This window comes from Ochotona curzoniae, unplaced genomic scaffold (assembly GCF_017591425.1).
Source record: "Ochotona curzoniae isolate NIBS_2020 unplaced genomic scaffold, NIBS_Ocur_1.0 contig_2754, whole genome shotgun sequence".
Lineage (NCBI taxonomy): Eukaryota > Metazoa > Chordata > Mammalia > Lagomorpha > Ochotonidae > Ochotona > Ochotona curzoniae.
In genome coordinates this window covers 27719604-27746711 of record NW_024465582.1, presented here as the reverse complement: position 1 = coordinate 27746711, position 27108 = coordinate 27719604, and the positions used below count along the sequence as shown (strand labels likewise).

Here is a 27108-nt window from a genome sequence, read left to right as displayed (position 1 = left end):
TATGGCTTGACTTTTGGAAATACTTATTTTTAAGCAAATAAGAAACAGATCTGACTCCATAAAGCATGCCTGAAATATTCCATGAATAAATTTAAGATAACAAAAAAAAAACCTATTTGTAAGAAATGTAGTGTATCTGCAAGTAAGAAAAAGTGTCAGAGGTCAGTAATAAAGTTGCACAGGATAACAGAAACATATGCTATCTCTGATATGTAATACTTAATGTATAATACACTAAGATGAATAAGAATAAAACAGACATCTTATGATATAATTATTGTTTTTAGCCCTCGATTATATTCCTGTGGAATTGTGATCTTTGTAAATTTTTACTTTTTAAATATTATCATTAGGAGGATACATTAAGCTTTTGATTATTCATGAATTGAACTTATGTGTTTGCAAATTAAAGAAAAAAGAAAGAAGAGAGAAGGGAAATTGGGGAAGAAGGAGGGAAGTATGTTTATCTTCTTAGCACACACATTAAATTTATTTTCCTCACAGTAATACAAATTTTAAAAATAAAGAGACATTACTAGCCTATGTAAGAAAAACTGAAAATGAAAGATGACCATTTAAAAAAGATGCTCCAAAAAATGAGAGGGAACATAAAGTCAATATAAAATTGTCCATTAGGGTCCCACGTTACAGGGCGGCTGTAATGGCCTTATCACAGTAACAGACTCCCAGCTGTCCTAATCCCGCTTCTTGTTAAGGTATCTGGAAAACAAGGCAAGATGTCTCAAGTACCGAGGCCCATTCCACCTGCATACAAAACCTGAATCACACTCCTGGCTCATGGCTTCAGCTTGGCCCAGCCCTGGCCACTGCAGCCATTTCAGAAGTGAACCAGCAAAGGCAGGATCTCAATCTCTCCATGTATCCCTTGCTGTCTCCGCTGTCTCCCTCCCGCCCATTCTCTTAGTAACTAAGCCTTTCAAATAAATAAGCAAATCAATGTAAAAATAGGTTGGCAAGCAAAAGAATGATCATGCAATGCACTGCAGGGTTCAATGAGATGAGTACCATGTAGTCTCCAGCAGAGAGCGTGAAATAACAGTCCTCTGGAAGTCAAGTTGGCAATGCAACAATAAAAACCTCCAAAATTCCATGTCCCATGAATAATCCTCACAAAGAGGTTTTCACCACTTCAAAAATCTCATTATTTATAATTGCAAAAATAATCACACCCAAAAAATCCAACAAAAATCACTGGTTAAATAAAGCATTCCTACAATGTTTATTTTATCTGGCCTTTCAAAGTATCTTTAAATATTTTAGAGCAGATTCATCACATATAAGCAAAACCACAAGAGGTAATATAGCATATATTTCATCATCAAAATGGAAAAAAAGTTCTATGCCAAACTATTAATAATTATCTTTAGGGAGCAACATTTATAGTGATTTCCACTCTGCTTTTTAATATTTCCACCTTTTCTCCAATGAAATTTTCTACCTCTACAATACCAATAAATGCTAGTTATTTTCCAAAAATTCTATGCCAGTATTAAAATTACCTATGACTAAGTCCTGAGTGGGTTGATTCAACTGCTTCTTCTGTCTTCCCTCCTTTTCTTGTGGGGATTTTTATCTTTTAAAGGAACACATTCATTTTTAAATTTATAACATACGCTAAACGTAAAGAGTTACTCTAAATGTTATCTATTCTTCACTTAAATTCTTTTATATAGTAAATCCAGAAGGAATTCAGAGGCGTCAGGTACAGAACTCTTAGGTCTTTCATGGTTCTAATGTCAGAATACTCAGAGATAATGAAGCCAGAAAGAGAGTGAAAGAAAGGCAGATGCCTAGATAAAGACAAAGAATGGCAGGTGAGAATACAGATGATAACTTGCATTTTCAACTCCTGTTTCCTTTTGCTTTCTTTCTGAGTCCTAACAATCAATAAGCCTGGCAAAACAAAGAGGTATTCACTATTTCGATAATCTCATTACTTATAATGGCAAAAAATAATCACAACCCAAAACTCCAACAAAAAAGCACTGGCTAAATATGTTAGTCCTACATTACTAATTGCATCTGGCCTTTCAAATTATCTTTAAATATTTTAGAGCAGATTCATCACATATAAGTAACAATACAAGGGATAATATAGCATATATTTTGTATTCAAAATGGGAAAAAGTTGAAATTCTGTGCCAAGTTGTCTTCTAAATACGCCATTTTTATAATATGAAAACACTAGGAGTGGCAGAAATTAAAAAGCAGTATTAAAACCCACTCCACCTGGAAGTGGCGTTGGCAATAAATGTTCTTTGAATTACAAAGCAAAAGGATGACAATGCTCCTGAAATGCCTAAGTGCTTCCCTCAGTCACATGTTCATCAGCTCTTCCTTGCTACAACCAAACTCCCAATGCAACTGATAAAGAGAATAGGCAAGATTTTGGAGGTTCAATGTCCAAACCTCATGATGCAGGTTGTGCTTCAGCAATGAGCCCATGGTGGGTACAAGAATAAGAACAGAGGAAGGACTTCAACGTGAGGCAGGAAGCAGAAAGTATGGTCGGGCCCAAACTGAATCCTTCATAACAACCCTGTCACGAGAACGGACAAGGCCACACAAGAATGACTTTCTAAGTCATAACTCCTAAGTGCTACTATTGGATTGGTTTCCATCCTCTTTTGTATCATTGAGTTATGACTTCGGAACTTAATGTTCTACATGATTTTACAGCCCAAATCATGTTTGAACTATCAAATGTTTGGCTAGTTATGAATCTGATCAAAGAAAAACAACTTGATCTCTTACCAAAATATCCTTTCCTTTGCATTTATCAGCTCTCTCAATATTTTGTAAAAGATTTGTTTATTTTATTTGCAAAGTCAGAGTTACAGAAAGAAAGGAAGAGACAAAGAGAGAGGTCTTCCAGCCACTGGTTCACTCCCCAAAAGGATGCATCAGCCAGAGCTGGGCTGGTTCAAAGCTGGGGGCCAAAAGCTTCTTCCAGGACTCTTATGGGAGTGCAGGGACCAAAGGACATGGGCCATGTTCCACTGCTTCCCTAGGCTATATGCAAGGAGCTGGATCAGGAAGTGCTGCAGCCAGGACACGAACCAGCACCCATTTGGGATGCTGGCACCAATAGGCAGAGGATTAGCCTGTTAGGCTACCAGAAGCCCAGTTTGTTCAACATGTTAAGATCATCATTTCCATTCTAGATTATCATTTTCCCTTTTTCGTTTCTTCCAACCTCTCTCCCTCTTTTCATTTCTCTTTTTTTCCTTTCTTTAATTTATTCAAGAGGCAGATAAACAAGAGGAAGTATGTTCTCCCCAATTGTTCATTGCCCAAATTCATAACTAGACTGGGACAGGCCTAAACTGGGAATTGGGAACTCAATCCAAATGTCCCAGATGAGTGGTAAGTACCCTACTGCTTGAGTCTTCATCTACTGACTGCCTGAGTGCACACTGGCAGAAAGCTACAACTGAAAATAGAGTTTGGGATTCAAACCAAGTACTTAATATAAGATTCAGGCATCATGACTGATGTCTTCACAGGTAGGCCAAAAACCTGTTGCTAAGGTGATCACACAAAAACAGACAAAGACATTATCTCAAAAAAAAAAAAAATGTCTGAAAGGCTTTGACACAGACAGAAGTGAGAAAACGTCTTTCCTCACAGGCTCAGCTTTCTTTCAGGAACCCTGTGGTTGCCTGCTGATTGCAGTAGTGAGCACTGGGAGCTAACAAGCATGACTCACTATTTCACGGGTGCTTCATTTTGCATTCTGGTCTGACATATTTTTCTTCCCTTTAGTCTTTTGTCCTTAGAACAGGCTGACAAAATGATCTTAACATAACAGACTGGAGGAGGCATTTGGCAAATGTGGTACTCAAACAATGGATCAGGATTTGGAAGACCAAACAGAAAACTCAAGAAGATGAGTGCATATCAAAAAGGTTAGGAAAAAGGAAAATAAGGGGACAAGAGAGCAGATGCAACGTGATGGTTCATCAAGAGGCCTAACCAGCAGGACATGACCCAACAGATAGGATTCAGAGTTGAAGGTATAGTAGATACTTAACCAGAAACTAAACCACAGAGATTAGCATTCAGGTGCAGGGGGGTTGCTTCTGAAAAAAACTGAGGGGTTAAAATAGGAGACCTACACAGGGACTCATCTACTAGAGAACTAAGGCAGAGGATAAAGAAACACAATTCCTAGAAACTGGAATATCAGGAAGAAATGGGAGATGCACGTGAAATCAAGCAGATAAACAATGCATTTTGATTGCATGCATTCCTCCTAGTGAAAGACCAAGCTCCAAGCAGCAGAGAGGAGTTCAACAGATAAGCCATTATTTCCACCTCTCTAAGCTTACAGGTTTAAGGGCAAAGCATCTGACAATTAAGTTAAAGCTTTATCCTCTTTCTCCTCCCTCTAACTTCACTGATACAATGTTATTTGGTTTTTAATTTCTTTAGACTCCCCATGTCTTTTTAAATGAACTCTCCAAATGCAACAATAAATTGGATCACTGCTATTAAACAGTATGCTAACGTAAATGTAAAGGCATGTCCCTTTCATTACCAAAACACATAACATCATCAACAGTGTTGTCCTTCGTCAGCAACCCTAGACTGTCTCCTCCAACAGAAAGAGAAGGATTATTTCTTTTCCTTTCTGTGTCCAGAAAGGGAACAAATGCTCAAGGACAGCAGATGGAGAGGCAATGCTCTAGAGCACAGCCTCAGGGGCTAACGGAGGAAGTCAGGAAGAATCTCATGATGGACAAGCGTCATTCTGACAGGCACCTAGACCAGCAAAGTCCCAGGAGGCTTCTAGGTCCAAACTCAATTAGTCAGATTTCAATTCCCATGATGACAAATTTCTGTCTAAGCTAAACATATTCCATTCTATAAAGCTCAGGGAATCTATCCTGCATACCAGAAAACACAACTTCATTTTTTTTTCCACCTTGAAGGCAGGAGTTTTTGTAACTCATCACATCGATATTTAAAAACCATCTCACTCAGATCAAGATGCGTTCACTTGAGAGCCCTCATTAAGGATGGACTGTGACCTTCCTATATATTCTCCCAGGTTTGGCAAAACCACAAACTCTTCCTTAGGTTACAGCTCTTTATTCTAGCACTTTTTGTTATATCTCTTCCAATCTTGTCCTTAGAGAAAATAAAGACTTCATCCCCTTTAAGGAGGATCCAATGCATGTGTTCAGGATAGAGAGCTCAGATAGCCACCCCTACAACTCATACTGAACATGGAGACAACAAATTTCTCTGCCCCATCGCGGCTAGTTCAGACATCTGCCTTATTGTGCACCCATTATGAAGAGAATTTAACAATGTATTTTGACCAGGAAGTGCTGCTTTTTGCATAAAGCATTTCATAGTCTGCCCCTTTCCCATTATCACTATCGTTGTTATTTTAGTCCAACTCTAAGTATTCATGTTGAGTAACCATTTCTTCTACCATAAAGATCAATAATCTCCAGCACACTGATAATACACTGCCTCAGTATTTTTACCACTGCCCTAGTAACACAAGGGTGGATCTAGGTTATGTGGGACCAGAGTTTGCACTCCTGGGAGGCCCTGGCATGTTGCAGAACTTTCAGTTTTGCTGAGGTAGGGAGTTAGAGAAGTGTACAGCTAGGTAGTGATCATAGGACACTTTGGCTTAGATTCCTTACACCAACAGTGACTGTTTCATAAACAAAAAGAAGCACTCTTTTAGACAGCAGAGTTTTCATATGGTCCAAGGCACAACAATAGCAAGAACGAACATTTATGGAGTTTTAATATCTATGAGGTTCTGTCACTAAAGTCCATTTTTTTCCCTTGATTCTTCCTCATTAACTACTGTATGAGGTAGGTATTTTAACTGTGCCCATTTTACAGATGAAGGATCTAGAGTGAGAGACATTAAGAAGCTTTTTAGAAGGAGTTGACTCAGAAATTGAACCCAGGCAACTTGGCACTTGGGCCAGTGCTCCTTACCATAATGCTGCAATATACCCTAGGAGATGTGACTTTTTCCAGGTAGCTAAGTACAGGAGTAAATACTCCTCTGCCCAATAACTGAAATAATGGAAAGGAAGAATAGCAGCAATTAGAAGAACTGAACATATGTAAGTAAAATTTGTAGGCAAAAGAAAATAAGATCCACACATAAATATTTTGTAGGGTAAATGTGGACATTCCTAAGTCTATTAAACACAACAGCACGCACTCATATGTTCAGCATGAATTGATATTCTGTATGGACCAATGGTGAAACTGCTGAGCCAAATGATACCAAACCCATGATCTATGGGAGCTCGTGACTTAGTGGAAGAGGCAGGAAAGAAAATTCTCAGAGCATTATTTAATATTCTGTTTTCATTACAAAATATATCTGGGTGGTAGCAGATTCTCCTGTGGGTGAGATGCCTTAGGTCTATGCCTTCCCCTCCACCTTGCTTTTGATTCTCCACTTTTAAGAGACCTTGAACTCCTTCCATAAGATGTGCCATTCCTCATGCGACTGAGCACACAAATGAAGTCAGTCAGAGGTGTGCCTGCACATGCCCATCCTCCAATTTTGCAGAATAGTTTTATAGGCTTAGGTCTCCCTGCCTTTCTTCAGGTAAGGAGAAGGGCATTCACAAAAGGGAGACTCAGGGCTCTCTACTCTGTTTAAAGCAGGTCGTTTCCACCTCATTATTGTGATTTTACATATGCCTTCTGAAGATATGACACTATGACTTAAACTTAAAAAAATCACTGTAACAAATGTCAGGGATCTTCAGAAAATAGACTCTCCTCTTGACATAGAAATCAGAGAGAGAGAGACTGACAGACAGACAGTACTGGAACCCCCCACTTTGGTTCTCAGAGATAAAGAATAGACTATTGAGTTAAAGGAGACTAGAGAGAAAATGCACCTAGCACTTAGAATCTAAGAATATGGAGAAGAGGAATGCAAAAGAAGAAATCAAAAAGTAAAGTTGGCATACTGTAGGAACAGGACTCTGGTCTTGAAACGTTAGAATGACACTGACAGGGATGAAGGGAGAAGTACAAAATTGTCAGACAGTGTGCAGCAGGCCCTAAAGCTTGGGGTTGTTCTTGGCACACATACCCTCTATCCCCAGCTCTTCTAAAAGCCTAGCCTCTAGACGGCAGCCACATTTAGATCGATGGGAAGCTGTTTTCTGACTCTAGCCATCAGAAGCTGGTCTGAGAAAAGTACCTTGGTCAGCCCCTCCCCAGACCTATCTTCAGTTTTAATACACTATACTTACCTATAGCTATGCATAAGCAGACACCCCATGACAGGATGTAATGTGGGTCACCTGGGGACTTGCTCATTAGAACAGCAGTATCTGGGATGCTTATTAGAAATTCAAATTCCCTGGTTCTGTTCACAGATTCTGATTCAGCAGGTCTGAAGCAAGGCTTAAACACCCACATTTTAAGCAAATCTCCTAAATAATGCTCACTGGAGACTCATTTAAAGGTCTGGCAGGCTAAAAGCATTGACTACATGGCTCCTCTGGGAAACAAAAGTGCTGAACACCCAACTGAGCAAAGGGGTCATTCATCTAGACCCCTGCTTTCCACAGCCTTTCATCTAGACCCCTGCTTTCCACAGCCTTCCTTGCTCAGTTGCATTCACAGGTGAATTTCTCCCATGTTCTGAGATTAATGCATCTGCAGACTTGAATGCTGCCCCGCCACCTTCATGTTGCTCGAGTCATATGTCAGGCCAAAGTGTGTTAGCAGGTCCCGATTCTCACCTGAGCATGGAGCCGCTTTGTTTTAATGCCTGTACTCGGGTCTTTAGCAGCTTTATCATGACAAAACTAACATTTCACTCTTAAAAACACACCTACTGACCTCATTACAACATCTGAATAAGCTAATCATATAGCAGAGAGGGAATAACGCTGTCAGTTCTTATTCTCTTGTCTCCAACTGATGATAAGTTTCCAACAAATAAAAAAGCAGATATCAAATCTCTGGGACTTTTTCTTGACTTGAACATTAATCGCATTGCTAAATTAGAGTGGGGAAAACTGCCAAAACCACAGTACTTTTCTCTATCTTAAAAGACTAAGACAGATGTATTGGTGTGTTAAAATGAAGTTATTATTTGCATCAGACCATTCCCTACTCCTCAATTACAGTGAAGTGTCAACAACATGCCTTGGGAGTCTGGGTGGACCTTCTCTCAGTGGTTGGTCTACTGTGAAGCGTCTAAGGATGGTGGCAGGGCCACCATGCAACTCGTTGCTAAAAGCTCACTTATTCTTTTGGTCAACAGAGAGAAAATGCAAATACCTTAGACTACTTGTCTACCTGCCATGTATAAATTGACACCAATTGGCATTCAGCTTCTGATATACTTTGAAAGATCAGCATTTCCAAATCCAAAATCTTTTTCTCCCATGTTAATGTTCTCTCTCTCTCTCTCTCTCTCTCTCTCTCTTTCTCTCTCTCTCTCTCTCCCTCCCTCCCTCCTTCCCTCTCTCTCTCTCAGAATTTTGCTAGGACATTCAATAACATCCCTGTTCAGCTTTGCAAACTAAGTGGAAACTGGGAGAAGGTTGATTCCTCAGACTCATCATTGGACTCCCTTCCCAGAACTGGGGAGAAGAACAGCCCAAGGATCCAGGAGTGAGCAGTGAGGCTGGGGCCTGGACACCTAATGATTATAGCTCTACACTTGCTGTTGTCATATTAAAGTTTGACATAAGGGGAGAATGCTTCTACTTCAGCTTTTTTCATTCTCTCATTCAGATGTCACTGAAGCAAAAAATCTTCTTCTGCTTCTGTCTCAACTGGCAAAGCTTGCAGTCTTTGCCCTAAGCCTGAAACCTGGCCTCCAGCAAAGCTGTATTTGCAGATCTTTCATCTCTGATCTGCCAGCATATGACAGTTTTCTAATCATTGCCAACAAAGCCTCTCTATGGACATGGGCCTCTCTACAAAGAAGCATCTCGTATGTTTCATGCCAGCATTGCTGTAATCCTCCACTAACATTATTAATCATCTACTTATGCACCTTCTATGGCCTAGAGCAATAGTATTCAAATTGTGGTCTGGGGGAGGGGGTGGGCGCTCTAGGCCATTTTCAGAGCATCTTTGAGGTCAAATAACTTTCACAATAAAACTTCATGGTTATTTGCTTTTTTCATTCTCATTCCCTCATGAATGTACAATAGAATTTTCTAGAAGTTAAATGATATAACAATAGGTTAAATGGGGAAGCTGATAAGAAAACCCAGTTATTCTCTATTAAGCTAGATATTACAGTTATGAAAACGTAAAACCATGCCACTCTTTACACTAGTTTTGTTGTTTTTCAAAATACAGCTACTTTCATTAAAGTATATTTTATGTGATAGGTTGCTTATAATTTTAAATAAATACTTAAATATTTTGTGTTGTGATTTCTAACACAGAATATTATCAATAGACAGAATCCATATATACACATATTTCCAGAATCCTGAATAATTTTTATAAGTGTAAATGAGTCCAAAAAACTGAGAATAACTTTAAGAAGTAGATAAAATGTATCTTCTCTCAAAACAATCATATTAGGGAGATATTTTCATCATTTTCTAAAAAACCAAAACCAATGAAAAGCAGAGGTAAATCATTTGCCTACAGCCCAACTACCAGACACTTTCTGTTCCCGTCATTCTCACTCTTGTTATTAAGTTGGCCTAGTGTTTGGTATAATCATGAAATACTAAATACACAAATGTGCAATTGCTACACCACACATAAAAATGAAACTCTGCTCTATAACTTGAAGCAACCTGCCCCAGAAACCAACCCACTTACCTACAATAAACAACCTGGGAATTTGTTCTGCTAGAAGTCAGCCAGCACACTCTCCCAGTGGCAGAAAGTCAAACTAACCTCTCTGACAATCAGCCCCAATGGGACAGAACTGATTCAGTAACTGATACTTCCCCTTATCCCAGCTTCCACCTCAGGACCAATCAGAGAAACTGTCCCTAACTATCAATATAGGACACTCCACTATACCTAGACAGCATCCTACCTAACAAGTCAAGAACCCTGAACAGGGCATATCTGAAGCTCCCATTAACCACTACGAAGAGTTGCTATGTCTATCCACCTTTGCAATCTCAGCCAAAATCCAAGGGATGGGGGCCAACTTCCTTGCGCTAACCAACCTTGCTCTCATCCGGTTGATGTTTGTTTACCCTATATTGTGGCATTATCTTGTAACTCTCTGCAAGATGGGAAACTTAAAAACTCTAGCCTCCCATGCCCCCAGAGTATAACTCTTTCCCCAGCCTAAGTATTCAGTACTTTAAGGAAAAAGTCTGCTGTTTGACTAAAACACAGCTAGTGCCTGGCTGTCCAGTTACTCCGCACACTGAAAAGCCCAGAGGAGTCTACACCACTACACCCTCCATGTCACTGCTAGGATTCCAAGGCCAAAATAACACTGATAATCAATAAATACAAATGGATGATCAACAGAAGACTGCCAATTTCCCAATTTTAAAAAAAAAAAGGCCTTTTAAATATCTCCCAGATTGCTTTTTAGTGGAAATGAATTAATTATAATCAACAATGTTTTAAGTTAAAATGTTTCTTAATATGGAATAAGGCTAATTTTTGTGAAAAACAAAGATGTTGCCTTACTCTTCCAAGGGAACCCCCTTGTTGGAGATAGTATGGTCAGGGATTGGTATTTGGTATCATTGAACCCATTCATACAGGGCAGAGGTTGGAATTTGGGATCACTGCTTGTATAACAGGGAGTGTGCTCAACTCAGAGCAGCACAGGGTCAACTGGAATCCCTGTCATCACAGAGCATTAAGTCCTGCTTGCACTTTAGGCTACTAAACTCCGATCTTCATTGGCTTTTTTTGTTTAATTACATTGCATTATGTGACACAGTTTCATATTCTGACTTTTGTTGTCAATATCCTCAGGCTGTTTTTGTTTCTCAGAGAGGGTTAAAAGACATGAGTGCCCTGGTATTTGTTTTCCATGCTGACACCAGTTTTGAGGGAAATGTGTAACATGTATTAGGTGGAAGGATTTAATTTCAAGGACTTAATTTGTATAAAATTCTGACAATTTAAAGTTTTACTTATCTGGAGCTTATGCAAAATAACCACAATATTCTAGCTGTTGCATTTGAGAGCTGCTCAGCAGTGTTGGGATGCGAATTTCAGCGGAATGAGGCTGGAGTATCACTGAAGAGGTCCATCTGGAGGAACGTAATGTTATGACTATGTAAATTTCCTACATAAATGTCTGGAATTTCTTTTTACCACTGACACTTGGATTCCTTCCGATATTTAGAGTAGTAAAGTTTAAAGCTGATCTAAAGGCAGTGGAAAGAGTTGTGTGATGAAAGGGAATTTATTAAGCTCTCAAGCATGCTGGTTTGTTCAGACCTATAAAAACAGCAATATCAATACCCACATTTCAACAATGTTATAAACATTAAAAATACCCTATGCACAGTGACACAGCCATGAGCCAAAAGCTGTCACTGCAGAGAAAGAGAGCGGGAGAATATCTTCAGGCAAAAGCTTCCAAAGCTAGGAGGCATTTGCCAGTTCTGCTAAGCGCTTCATAGCTATATGACATTGGGCGACATAGTCATACTTCTGTGTCTCTGTTTCCTCCTTTAGCATCTAATTCATGGGGGTTTTGTGAGCATTGGATGGCTTACTGTTTATTTTTCCTCCTCTTATAATCACAATTTTTACTGATCATCATATCTCCAGAAGAAGAAAGATTGGCAAACAATGAAGATGCATGACTAGAGACAAATATGATTGCCAATATTTAGACTCGAAATCAGATACATTTCCTGCCTTTAGCTGTTTAGATGCCTGGGGATTTAGAGATGGAAGGAGTCTTACTGATTCCCTCGAGTCAATTCCACCTACGTCCAGATGAAGCAATTGAGTGATGCTCAAAGTTATGATCCGACTTGCTCAACTGAAAAGCCATTGGTTCTAATTTTCAGGGATAAAGAAGCCAAAAGCACAATTCAGATACCGCTACTGGGTAGAGAAATGCTACTGTCTGCATTGAGTCCTTTGGAAAGAAAAAAATAAAAGAGAGAAATTTGAAAAACCTAATCACATGATCCTCAGCTTAAAATGAAAAAGCTTGGTGTTTGTGTTTACATGTACACATGTTTGTAAATGACAACCAGCATGTGTTTGTGTGTGCAGGCATGTGAAGGTGCACACATATGCATGCTAACCCCAGTCTGTAAGCTTCCTCTGTGCTACTCTGCTCTGCCAGCTGTAACTGCTTCTCTTCTCCCAGAGCTACAGCCTCCAGTACAGGCTAATTCTCTATTCAAGTAGAGATGAACTATCATGAAGCTGACTGCAGGGTAAAAGTTTTCAGCTCCCTCTAAATGGGTCCCAGAAATGTGTTCCTATGTTGATCTGCTTTCTGTTATTTTTGTAAAAAATAAAAGAGAAGTTTGTATCTTTTTTCTTAATGAGGATCAAATATAAATGCTTCAGGCCCCAATAGTCTAAATCTATTCCTGATCAAACAGAGAGCAAAACGGGAGAAAAGTCAGAATCTGATACAAACATTGCAATAAATGCTCTACATGAAGCCACGATGGTGCAAAGAATCCTGCCATAGCAACAAAAACACCTCTCCTTGCGAAACAGAACATTTCCCCTGTTTTTCAAAAACCTTGTTCCTATTCAATGGTCCTCTTGACTACTGAGTCAAAATAAGGCCCAGCTTCTCCAACTGTTTTTATCAGAGGGCTCTGCTGAAGTTACAGCATTTCCCACAATCTGTACATTTTTGCCTAATTTCTTTTCGATCTCAAATTCCTTCACAGTACCTTGCACATAACAGAAACTCAATAAACGTTGACTGAATGAATGAATGAACAAATAATTGCATTTAACTTGTCGGTTCTCAGCTCAGCTACAGATATCCCCCATGATGTGTTTTGAGAGTAACCAGACTGGTTTAGCCATCTTTCTCGTGCATCCCCTGCTCAGACCTTCTGGACCATTTACAACAGCAGATGGAGTTCCACCTCCTCAGCAGATGGCTGGCTCCTTATGGAAGACCCCATGTATCCTTCACCCTTGTATCTCCAACACCTAGCACAGTACCTGGGACATACCAGGTACCTCCCCAAAACACTTGATTTGAATAAGATACTTAATTGAAAGTACAAAAGGCTGAACGCTGGCACACTGTTTTTAGAAAAGAAAAAAAAAAAACATTGAATGCTGATTTGGGGACTAATATTGAAACATTCATAATAGCAAATATATCATAGCTAAGGGGCAATGAATAAACAAAGGAACAAAGAAGTCTGAGCTTGAGCTCACACAGCTAGTGAGAAGCCAGGGACGATCTGGACCCTGGGTCACCAAAGTCCCCGCTTAAGCCAGTGGACCACCCTGCCTTTGACAGAAAACGGTTACCAATCCACAGGATGATTATTCTTCTATGTCTGTGCCCCTGTCTTCCAGCAGAGCTCATCTGCTATAGCAGGCTGGGAACAAAGCCTTTGCCCTTCCATGTGTTTTGTCAGTGCTGTGAAGAGTGGCTTAAACCCTGTGGGATGCAAGAACTGCTGCTTTCAGCTGTCAATGTTCTCATGCATTGGACATTCTGTACATGCTGTCAACTCCCTCTCAGGAGTGAGACTAAGTCTTGCCTTCCTCCACCTCTCAGGCAGACCATAAGTTAGCAGACATGTGATGGGGGAAGCGCACACCAATCTAATCACTAAAACGGCCTTGCCAACTCTCACTGACTTTTGTTTCTCTTACAGAGTTTGCCTGGGCAGAGCATGGTATTTGCTTTTTTATTTTTTAAAAGATGTTTTATATATATTGATTTTTATTGAAAAGTCAGATATAAAGGAAGAGACAGACAGAAAGATCTTCCATCTGCTGATTTATTATCTAAGTGGCTGCAATGGCTGCTGCTGCACTGATGCGAAGCCAGAAGCCAGGAGCCAGGAGCTTCTTCCAGGTCTCCCACATGGGTGCAGGGTCCTAAAGCTTTGGGCCGTCCTCGACTGCTTTGCCAGACCACAAGCAGCTGGATGGGAAGTGGGTCCACTAGGATATGAACCGGCACCCATGTGGGATCCTGGTGCATGCAAGGTGAGGACTTTAGCAACTCAGCTACCACTCCAGGCCCTGTATTTGCTTTTAAATAGCCTATAGGACATTAACACATAATACCAATGGGCAGGGAGATTAGGTTAAAAGACCACCAAATGCAAAGGATATTTTACTATAGGTATTGGTTCCATTGAATTTAGGCTCCTTCTTCCATATACTATTTATATGAACATTCCCTGACAGTGGGAATAAAGCATTCCTGAACTGTGCAAGAATTTACTAGAATGCGCTCTATCCATCTGAATTATATGTAACTGAATTTTGAACACAAAACAGATAACGCACTCAGTGTCCATGCTGACAGACTGTTCCAAGCAAAACTACTGATTACTCACAATAAGTAATTTTTTAGGACGGGTTAGGGGAACATTTGAATCTACTTTGGGAAAATTACTTCCCAGGGATAGAGGTATTTTAGATTTAATATCAGATTCCCTGAAGACTCCACAAATCTGGCCTCTGTGACCCTCACTTATATTGTGTCATTAATTACATGGGCCTTCAGCTTGGGCCTCAGTCAGAATCCTGTTTCTAACGCACCCTGACTGTGATCCGAGACAAATTACATTAACATGCAGAGTCTCTTTTTCCTCATTTATATACTAGATCAACCTTAAACTTATTAAGTGCCAGCAAAAAAAATGAATTCTAATATGTATAATTCATAAAGTGCTTGCTTTATGTGTCAGCACTGGAGCTGATAAATGTTGCCATTATTAATGCTATTATTAACACCACTGAGTACCAATACAGGGTTTGGCCAGAAGATGAGATCTTTTCCTGACCTAATGTTCTAGGTCTCCAGATTCTGAGATCCGGAAATGCACTGAGCCTGTGACAAGAAGAGCATTTAGAATTACAGTGTTTGTCAGAGTGGAATCGGTGCCACAGACTGCCCTTGGGGCATCCTGCCTTCTGCTTTAACTGTGTAATTGATTTATTCTGTTGCTTTGTCATCTGCAGTATTGCTTATCCTACAGGAATTGCCCCTCCACGAGTTATTCAATCCCTAAAGATGGCAAAGACAGCAAAAAACTCACTGATGCATGCTTTTCAAACTTTTCTATATAAAGACAGATATAGATAGATAGATAGATAGATAGATAGATAGATAGATAGATAGATAGACAGACAGATAGATAGGCAGATAGGTAAACAATAAAGAAAGCTAGCTAACCCATCAAGAGGCCATATCCGCAATCATCACCTTGATGAGTTTCTCACCATTCCTGGCCACTCTCATACCATATCATAATGCACCTGCCCCATCACCTCAGGTCCAGGTACCATGCAGCTGGGGACAGCTGCTAAACCCCAGCACTCTAGAAACTGATGAGAATAGCCTGAACCTGTCCACCTGCATCTCCAATGCTTTCCTGCAGCAGCAAATGAAGCTTCACCCACAGTCCCAACCTCCTCTTCTCAAGGCCAGTTCAGCAACTCTCCTGAAGCTCTGTGTGCCGCAATCTCAACCCCCTCTAACACTTGCTCTGGAGTCTAAAGTACAAACAAACAAACAAACAAACAAAACACCATGAGTATTTCAACAGCAGTTGCTCCCTGACCTGTTGGCTTGGTCATACTTGAACAGTAATAAGTCTCATGCAGTACTTCCTCAAAACCTCTGCTAACAAAGCAGTTTCTTTCTCTGGCTTTCTTCCATCTCCTTCTTTCTATTCTGAGATAGTCACTGTCTGCATATATAATTGCTACAGAGGCATTCAAATCTCCTCTGATCCCATATAGAACAGCAGACTGAGAAGATAGTACCTTTCCACAAAGGCTGCCTCCACCCACATTCTCCCTCGAGACAGGTGGGACTCTGAGCAAAAACACAAGGCTTGGTAACTGGGGCTCTGGCTGCAGTGCAGCCCCACTGGACCCCCTGGCTGGCACCTTTGTCCAGTACACAAGAGCACATGTCTGAGTCACAATCCTGGCTGCTCAGTGTCCTAATGATGAGCCTCCCAGGAGCCCAGCCGACAAAGCTCAGGAATGAAGAGGAGGGATGAAAGGAAGGATGGAGAGAGATGAAAGGCAAGAAGTGAGGAGGGGTGAAAGTGAGAGCGAAGTAAATGAAAATGCTGCTTAAAAAATGTTTTATTCCTAAGGAAATCATAACTTATTCTGTTGACTAGCCCCTGCCCATTTTAAACCTAACTGAGCTACATATTTTGAAGGCTGTCTTCCATTAGAGAAAGTCTTGACTTCTGCAAGTCTTGACTTCTGGTGAATGGTAAGCACCAACTACAGGAAACCCATGTCAGTTCACTGAGTGAAAGAGACTGTCAATCACCCAGAAGAACCACATTGTCACGTCTAGTCATCCTGTCTAAAGTCAGTAACTGTCAACACTCCTCACTTTGAAAGTATTTTTCTAAACCTCGACGTTCTCATACTACTCATCTAGATAGTGAAGATAAATACAAAGTACATTTTCATCATAATGGACGGCATCATTTTCAATCTTCTCAGAAGAAAATTTCATCTACCTAACATTTCTCAGTGATAAACTGTTTTCTAAATTTTAAACAAACTGTTACATATCCAACTGTGAAAATCTTTTATAATTAAAGTGGAAAACCACTCTAAGTCTCTCTGACAGTCTTAACAGCATGACACAGATAAAGCATTAGTCCAAATAGTTAAAGTAGCTGAAATTTTAAAAACTTGACTTGAGAATCATACAAATGATAACAAAAGAAAACATGAATATGATGATGAATGGAGGGATTCACAAGTATATATAAGTATGCCAAAAAGTTCATGCAAAATAGAACTTAAAAGATATACGTTTTGATGTTAAAATTTTTTAAATCTAGTGGCTAGCAGGGTGGTCCAACAGGCTAATCCTATGGGTGCCAGGTCATGTTCAGCTGTTCCACTTCCCATCCAGCTGCCTCGCTCCATCTCTCTATAAATTTGTCTTCCACATAAATTTTTTTTTAAATCTAAAAAAAAAAAAAGACATTGGTCTTAAAAATTTTTTTAAATTCTATGTCCTGCAGCCCAAAGCCTTGGGACTCTGCACCCATGTGTGAGACCTGGAAGAAGTTCCTGGCTCCTGGCTTTGCATCAGCACATCACTGGCCATTGCGGTCACTTAGGGAGTGAATCATCAGATGGAAGATCTTTCTGTCTCTCCTCTGTTTATCTGACTTTCCAATAAACAAAAAAATTATATGTCCTCATTGTAATTTTGTTGTTATTCTAATTCATACTGGTTGTTGACCTTATTTTATGGCTTCTCATTTAAGGGAATGTATAGCCATGGAGTAACAGAGACTACCATATCCAGATGTGGGGATACAATGCAATATGCATCCCTACTACCAAATCAAAGATGGACTCCCAATGAAACTGTTGGACATATGTAGACAAGGGGATGCTGGACTGTCTGACATTGTACCAGCAATGTCGGGGCACACTTCAATAACAAACTGATGGAATCATGACTCTTTATGAAGGACTATGCTATTGTAACAACATGGGGAAAATCATTCGGCAGGTGGGAACTTGGGGCAGAGGGAATCCCAGTCTCTACAGAATTGTATCATAAAATTCAAATTTTCGAAACAAAAATTCAAAAAAAAAGGAAATTTCACAAAACATGTATATAATGAAAAGAATATGCATAGATTCATGGACTTTACAAAACTACTATTACCAAAATAAACATGGATTTTAATTTCATTTCCCCATGAACTTTTCAAAATACCCTCCTATTAACAAAACACAAGATTTCCAAGTACAGATGAACAACCACATAGCTTTAAAAATCTTTATTCCAAAGCAGCCATAACTTCTACAGAGGAATAACATGTTTAGGAAGAGATATCAGTTTCAAGTAGCCATCAAAATGCCTTATTTGAATATGGACTGTTGAAATCCAGTAATCTGGTCTGTGGAACCAGTAAATTCCTATAGCGTGTTATAGAACACATTAAATAATCCAGTAAAAAAAAACCAGGGACTCCTTCTCAAGGAACCTCTTCCCTTCTGACATAGGAGATATAATACTTGAAATCAGGTCTGGAGCTAGGTCCTTCTTTGCCTAGTAGACTTCACTGGCAATTAAATGGGAGCTTCATCACAATTTTCATGCTATACCACTTACCTTGAGAGTAAAATTTGTGCTTGTGTTGTAAAAATCAGAATGTCCCTGACAGCAGAAACCTGAACAACAGACACTGCTCTGACACTAACTGGAAGGTCAAGTCAAATGATTTAACTCCTCTAGATCTTGGGTTCCTAACTGATACAGTTCTATTTATAAGCAGCTTAAATATAATACATTAAGTGATCAGAATCATATCAATATCCACAGCCTGTCTTGGCTAAGTGAAAACAGTGCAGTGAATGACTCATGATGCTTTTTTATGCTAAGAAGCCTCCATGTTGGCTTTTTGTTTTGAAATATAGAATAGGTGATTTTGATGATGTGGCCATCTTGATGAGTCAGCTGGACATTAAGATAAGTGCACAAAACACTACAAGATGGGGAAAACGGTGAATTATTTACTTACTAAAACATAACATGACAAACCTTACATGCTAAAAATACACACAAATAAAATGTTTCTTCAGATATTAAACATTAAACATACACAAGTATTTCCTATAAACTACTGTTAAGACAAAGCAAGGCTTCCCAGAGTCATTACAGAAGTGTGGTTCTAATACAAACCACTCTGCTATCCCTTAGTATATCTTTCCTGGATGCCACAGCTTATTGAATTGGTCAAATTGTTCAAAAAATATCTGCTGGGGACCTGGGATGCGTGGGAGGCTGGGTGGGGCTTTTCTTTTTATCTCTCCCCTTACCCCAGATACAGAAAAACAAAATACTATTAATGTGGAAACAACGGTCTTACCCACTTTTCCTGTAATCTCTTGACCCTTTGTGCCCTAATCAACTATGTAAAGATTATTAAAATAAAAGAATTTTTTAAAAATCTGCTAAGATGGAAAAGCATTTTTTCCATCTTCACAAAAACACAACTATGGTTAATCACTTCTTAATCTTAGTGTCACACTGGATGGAAACTCAGCACCGTCTTACATCTGACAGATTGAGCCTGGCTTTTATCTGAGCTACTCACCGTGTATGACTCTGAACAAGATAGCTCACTTCCCCTGGAATTTTGCTTTCATTCTACTTTCCAGATTTAAGAAGGGAGGATTGTAAGAAGAAATTTGGCCTACCATTTAAGATGCCATGTTCCATATCCAAGTACCCAAATGTCATTACAGCTCCCGCTCCTGAATCCACTTTCATGCCAATGCAGGTTCAGGGAGACAGTGTTGCTGGTCCAAGTCTCATGTTCCTATCACCTACCTGAAGAGCTCTGAACTACTGCTCAGCTCCTGGCTTCTCCTATTAGCCCCAGCATTCATAGACATTTGGCGAGTGAACCAACAGTTGGGAACACTCTTTTTTCTCTATTCTGGTCTTTCAAATATTATGAATAAAATTTTTAGAAACGTAAAAAAGAATACCCTGTTTCAAAACAAATTTTTGTTTTATTTCTTCTGTTTTATGTGAGGGTATAAATAAGAACAGTTATTAGAGATAAAAACATAAATTCTGCAAATGGAGCTTCAAAAGTTAAAAAAAATGTAATTAAATACACACATTTATTTAAGTACCAAAGCCTTTTGAAGCCTGGCATAATTTTTTTTTTCAAAATAAACAGTTCCCATGAACTTTCTGAAATTTCTTCATGTACATGGGTCTCAAGATTTTTCTGCACAAAAATAAACAGGTCAGACCAATCACAAAAAGCAGAGCTAGGCTTCTCATTGGGTGTTCCCTCCACAAGCAGCAAGACAAGACAGAAGTCTGGATGTTTTTTCTTTTGAAGACCATTACGGAGCATAAGTTCTCTGCAAGATATAATTCATTGTTCAGACCTTCAGAAGGCATCACCCCACTGCCTTTGAAACGGAAGGCTGTGTAGGAGAGAACTTCAAAATTAAAGCTTGTGGAACCAGGGGCTGGAACAAGGCAGCAAGGTTTTCTCCTACACACTTACATGTTCGATGCTGCCGACTGAAGAATACTGTCAATTCAAAGTGACTTACCCAAATCTGAAGCTTGATTCTCTTCTCATTTTTGAATACAGTTTTTACTTTGAAATCGATTCCAACCGTGCTGACAAATGCAGATGTGAAGGAGTCATCCGCATAACGGAACAGAAAAGATGTTTTCCCCACACTGCTATTGCCAATGATGAGCAATTTGAACATGTAGTCGAAATTCTGATCAGAGGAGTCTTTCTGGCTATATCTGGCATCTTGGGTAGAGGCCATCTGTAATAACCAAAACAAAAAAGAGGAATGGATCAACCTTTCATTGCCTATGAAGCTCACAGCACACTCATTATTGGCCTTGCCAGAAACAGATGTCAAACACTCAGGAGGCAAGTGGAGAGTGATCCCCAGCCTTCCTCTGATGCTGGTATCCATGGCAATAATTCCCTGCTGGAAGACAGAACAGCAAATCTTACAGCTCTTTCCAGCTGTGTTGGTGCTTGTCACTGCTCAGCATTCAGAACCAATCAAAGACACCAAAGGAGACGTTTATAAGGGTAACATCAAAAGCAAAGATATGAGGAATTGGCTGGGCATGCTGACTTTCAAACTTTGTAATTCCAGTAATGGAGAAGCCAAAGTGCCTGAACAGCAGGGTGTTTCTTTCTGAATTATCTAAATTATTAGAGTTCTTCTTATTTTCTAGGGAAAAACATCCAAAGCACATTTCCATTTTATCTATTAAACATTTTATCAAAGTAACACCTTAATATAAAAAAAAAAAAACAGTCTCTCAAATCAAAAGTAATAATGATAGCTAAAATATACCTTCCAAACAATGTGCCAGGTACTGGTTATTTATTTAACCCTCACAACAACACAAGGTAAGTAACTTTATAATTTTCATATTAAAATGAGGCCCGGAGAAGTTTAATAACTTGCCAAAGTCCACATATGCGTTCAGTAATAGAGACAGGATTCCAGTCAGACAGGTAGGGCCAATGCCATGTTCTTGATCCTGGTTCCGTTTTCCAATGATGACTATGGAAATGTACACAAAGTGCCATGGAAAGCCACATGAAATGTATTCATTGTGAAAGGCATGAAAAAGACCCCTACCTATTCAAAGCTTGGCTCCACTATTTACTGACTTTGTGACCCTGGATTTGTTACTGTAAATTGGTGCACCATAGTTTTTTACAAGAAACAGAAAAATAGCATCTATCTTGTGAAAATAACAGGTGGAACAATAACAAAGCAGGTAGGTAAATCACATAGCATAATAGAAAAATGATCTCTTATTAATTATAAATGTTTTAGGCATTTATTTTTTTCACATCTTTTTTGTTTATCACCTTAACTTTAACAAATATGGTATTGCACTATTCCTAAGTATAATTTGTCTCACCATTTAAAAAACCGGGCATTTAAATGATGATTCCCAGTGAGAAATTAACGCCTTCACTCAGTATCTTTCCTAATTCAAGTAATTCTTCAACAATTGCTCTTTTGTCCAATACAGTAACCAATGGTTGCATATGGCTAAACTATATTAAAAAATGATAGTCTCCATTACAGTTGCTATACATCCCCTAAAATGAGAAGACACAAAGCAAAATCAACAACAGGAAGGAAAAAAAAAGAAATTAACAATGCCACGAAGTTAAATGACATACTACTGAATGACTAATGTGTCGCTGAAGAAATGAAAAAGAAAATCAAAAACCTTCTTGAAGAAAAATGATGCTACTGTATGATCTATGAGTCATTGAAGAATTTAATCAGAGCAAAGTGTTTTGAAGAAATGAAACTAATCAAAAAAAATCAAAATCTGTGAGATACAGTTTCTGCTCGTCTTTGTTGGTGCAATGTGTCTCCTGCAGGCAACAAATACATGGGTTTTGTTTTTTTAATCCAGTCTACTAATCTGTGATGTTTGATTGATAAGTTTAAGCCATTTACATTCAGGATTATATGAATGGGTGGTAATTTGGTCCTGTCATTTTAGTAATGGGTTTTTCATGCATAGTAACTGTGTAATGGAGACTATCATATCCAGTAGCATGTTATTTAACTTTATGGCATTGTAAATTTCTATTTTTCTTCCTATGGCTGATTTTGTATTGTGGCTTTTCATTTAAGGAGATGTACAGTAACCGTGTAATGGAGATTATCATATCCATGTGAGGATACAATGCATTATGCATCTCTACTTCCAGGCAAAGTTGGACTCCCACTGAAGCTGTTTACTATAGCTTCACAATAGGATGCTGGACTCTGCCATTATCCATGCCCACAATGATAAACACACGACTGTGTATGAAGAACTATACTATAGTAATTATACAGGGAAACTCAGTGAGGGGGGAGGGCATTTGGGAGGGAATAAGGGCCTATGACACAAATAAAAAGAAATAAAAATTTTTTAAAAAAATATTAAATATATGATTAAAGTTTTGTCTTTCAACTTCACCAGTCACCTTTTAGGTACCTACTTCAACTGCACAATACTGTGTGGAGCAATGCAAGTATGGAACATTGCCATAATTATAGAAAGTTCTACTGGAGAGTGCTAGCAAAGACTATTTTTCATTTAACATAAAAACTGGTTGATGCATGGAACTTTCTCTTGGGAATGTTATGGGTTAGATATAGTTTGGGTATGTCCAAGTGCTGGAAACTTGGTCTTACTGCAGTGGCAAACGTTTAAGAGAGGGAGCCTGGCAGAAGGTTGTTAGATCACTGGGAAACTACTCTCGGAAGAGATTAATCTCGTGCACAAAGGACTCCGGTTAGTTCCTGCAAGAGAAAATTATAAAAAGAGAAAGCTTAGCTTTCTAGCCTCTGGCTCAGAAACCTGTGGTAAGTCCTCTCACACACGTTCCTGTGTGTCACCTGCCATGTGGGCATGCAGCCAGAGGTTCAGTGGTAAGTAAACAGATGACAGGTTTAACTGATGTGCCACATTAATTCTCAATTCTAATCTTCCCGCAAGTCCTACTAAATAGAGACAAAACAGATTACTTCTGGCTAACAGCTGGGACCACAGCCTACTTTAGAATTTTTGATATTTCATTTTGAAAATAAATGGTAACAAAGAAAAAAATAAATTATATCCAAACATTAACTTAATGGCTTAAGAATCTACAGCAAACTAAGCCACTTTCTAGTTACCACGTGCCAGCGGTTACTGAGAACAACCTCAGGGCTAGTGGGATGAGGATTCAGTAAACTTACCCGGAAAAAATAGCAATTTTCCTTTGAGATTAGAAAGAAGAATATAAGGATAGGACACTGGCATTGGAAGGACATAAGTAAAGGAGTTTCACACATCTCAATCATGTGTTTCCTGGACGAAAAAAAGTAAATAAATAAATAAAAATAAAAGTACTTTTTCTTGAGTTTTGAAACAGACTAAAATTTTAAAGCCTAGAAGGAAACTATTAGAAGTTAGGATTTTCAAACATTTGTCATCTGGGCCGCAGACTGATTCTCCCTGCTGAAATTCCTCATTTGTGCACAGGTTTCCGTCCCACTCTGTTGCCTCTCGGGACGGGCTGTTACTGTGATGCTTTTTGCAGTCTCTGGCTTGCCGTTTCTCCACGTGTCTGCTACTGTTTGCTCTGCATGAGCCAGTTGAGAAGCAAGACACTGCCCATATCACTACTGACAAGTCAACATTCAACTGAGAGAATCCTGTCTAGAGCAAGTCTTTGAGGATTTCAACTGCAGCTCTGTCTTCTGAAAGATAGAGCTTGGGAAATCTAGGGCACTCATAATTCTTTCCAGTTGCTTGACTCTAACAGGGAATGAATGGCAATCTCATGGGATTCACAAGGCAATGCATACAATCATATGCCGTTAAATCATGCTATATTTTACATGTATTCTTCAGATCTTTCAGCGTCGCGCTGGATCTCCATCTCATGCAAAGCTTGTTGAGTGCATGTGGTTAACCCTGCACATGTGTACAGGAAATAGTTAAATAAATAACACATCATCAAAGCTGTCACAGGCACTGTACATGTACTAGAGCTCCTAATCCTTTCACTACTCCTGGGTCCAACTAATCATATTCCAGTTTTAGAGAGAAAGAATGCACTGCAGTATTACAAAAAGGTTACCTCTTTCCACTGCCTAGTGGAAATTTATTTATGTTTGAACTTTACTTTTAAAGAACTAACGGATGGGACTCCTGATGGTGAAATTCACAAAAATATAAGGAACCCGCTTCCCCACCAAAAGCTGTCCTCCGTAATGGGAGTCTGTCTCTCTCAGAATTGTTCTCACTGAGCCTTCAGTAATTCATCAATTACGCTTTAGATTTTTGTACCCCAGTGCTGGTTCCTATAGAAGTTTATGCTATGTAATTTGAGGCAGTAGAGGGCAAGATAGGGCATAGACACAATTTGCACTATGACCTTCTTCTCTCATAAATCTAACAGGAGCTGTTGATTTTCCATTTGTTCAGCTTTTTCCTTGTTTAAAATTGAGAGTGACAGTTTGCAGGACACGTGCAGAACTGGAAATCACCATCACCATTTGAAAATTGAAATTAATGGAAGTTGAGGGAAAGCTAAAGCTTCTTGTTATCTTAGTTTCTTTTGGTCTTTGCATCGAGCCCTCATTATCTGTGCCAAATAGGTTCTTCATGACCTCGCAGCCTGCAGACTCAGCGAATTTACCCTGTCCTTCACCAGATTAACAAGTCTGAAATTTCAATCACAGAGGTAAATAAACACAGAGGTAAAGGAGCTTTTTGTCTTCACTCATAAAAAAGATTGATCCCTTTATTGGAGACTTGACTTAAACTGGAATATGTATTTATATACTCACATACAAAAGGGTACCCAAACACTTATGAAAAATAAAATGAAAAGGTAAATTTATCTTTGTTGCAGAATTTCAGAAATCCAGATAGTTTTTTTTTAATAATATGTATTATCATGGTATTTTTGAAGGCCTTTCACATACATGCAGCTATGAGACTACCAGAATGAGACACAGGAGAACAATTTCAAGACATAAGAACAGGAAATGGTTTCTTTGAGTAGGACTCCAAAGAGCACAAAAGCAAAAGTAGAAAACTGGGATCACATCGAGCTAACAAGCTTCTGTACAACAAAGGAAACAATCAACAGAGGGTAGCAGAACAGGAAAAAATACTGCAAAGTATTCATCTGACACATGAAATCATTTACAAAATATATCAAGAATTTTAAAAACTTAACAACAAAAAACAAACGACCAAGTTAAAACATGGGCAAAGGATCTAAAAAGACATTTTTCAAAAGGAGAACTACAAATGGCCAGGCAGTATATAAAAATACATACAATATCACTAGCAATCAGGAAAACACAAACAAAACCACAATATCCCTTACTAACAAATGTTTGAGAGGATGTGGAGAAAAGGAAATCTTTATATACACTGTTGGTGGGAATGCAAATGAGAACAGTACATTACGGAGAAGAGTATGGGAGTTTTCCTTTTAAAACTAGCAATAGATCTACCAAATGACCCAGGTACCCCACTTCTACCGTGAAAACCAAATGAATAGGCACCTGCACACACTTGCTCAGTGCAGCTCTGTTGAGGCAGCTGAGCTAGGAAACTCCCAATGAACGGGCAGATAAAGAAAATGAGGTATATACACACACTGGAGGATTATTCTTCCACCAAAGAAAATAATGCAATTCTGACATCTGCAGCAAAATGTATGGAACTGGAGATCAGTATGTTAAATAAACCAGACACAGAAAGACATGTTTTCTCTTTACATTTGGAAGTTAAAACAAACCCTCCAGCCAAATGCAGAAATGTGATTAGTAAGGAATAGACAAGGTCAGGGAGAAGGGATTGAAGGAGATGGGTAACACGTGCCAAAACACAGTTATGTTCCACAAGATAGTGGCACTGACTAGATCACAAAATAACCAATTATATGCTGTGTAAAGAGCTGGAAAATCCTGAACAAAAAGAAAAAAATAAGGATGTGAAAGGCAACTTGCCTAGCTTGGCCAGTTTATGTTATGTGTATTTGTCAAAATATTACACTGCACCTTATAACAAGGTATATGTTTTACGTGTTAATCAGATTTGTAAATCATAAAAATCACAAAATATCTTAAATACTTAAGGTTTTCCAGCTATTGTGAATGGGACATCTTTTTATTCTTTTTTTTTTATTTTTATGAATATAAAGATAACAAAGTACATGTATTTCATAGGTGCATGTACTAAGAATGAAAATTGAGACCAGCATTGTGACATATCAGATAAAGCCACCATGTGCAACATTAGCATCCCCTAGGGACAGCTGCAGAGATGCAGGGACTAAGCTGACTCTCAGATACTGAGGCCAAAGGATCAATAATACAGTCCTGGGGTGCTGGGGAGTACCCAGTGATTGTCATCCCAATCTTATAAATCACAGGATGAAGAGCATTAGAAAAATACCACCCTACGGTTGCCTAGCTGTGAATGCAGAGCACTCCCTCCACACTCGTGGTGTGATGACTGATTCTCACGAGCACACTCCGTGGCCAGGCTGAGAGAAGGAATCCCATGTCTGCCTAACTGTATACCAGGCTACTTGTACGAACCTGATCATGGTTTGTTTTGGTTTTAACTCTTCCATTTCTTTTTTTTTTTTTTAATTACTGATTCATTTCTTTAGAAGGGATAGAAAGATTATCTTCCATTCACTGGCTCCATAAATTCCCACAGCCGAGCCAGGCTGCAGTCAGAGGCCTAGAACTCCATCCTTATCGCCCATGTGGGTGACAGAGGCCCAAGTATTTGGGCCATCGCCTGCAGCATTCCTACGCACATAAGCAGGAAACTTGATTGGAACTGGAGCAGCTGGGACTAACAAGGGCGCTCCAACATAGGATGCCTGT

General features: G+C 39.1%; 1 protein-coding gene across 1 annotated transcript in view; it reads right to left on the bottom strand.

The window, feature by feature from the left end:
- Positions 1-27108, bottom strand: part of RAB3C (RAB3C, member RAS oncogene family) — a 216585-nt gene that overhangs the window by 174885 nt on the left and 14592 nt on the right. Inside the window, exon 2 of the mRNA XM_040977700.1 lies at positions 20257-20484. Coding sequence (XP_040833634.1) covers positions 20257-20484 — 228 coding nt within the window. The remainder of the gene's footprint in view (positions 1-20256; positions 20485-27108) is intronic.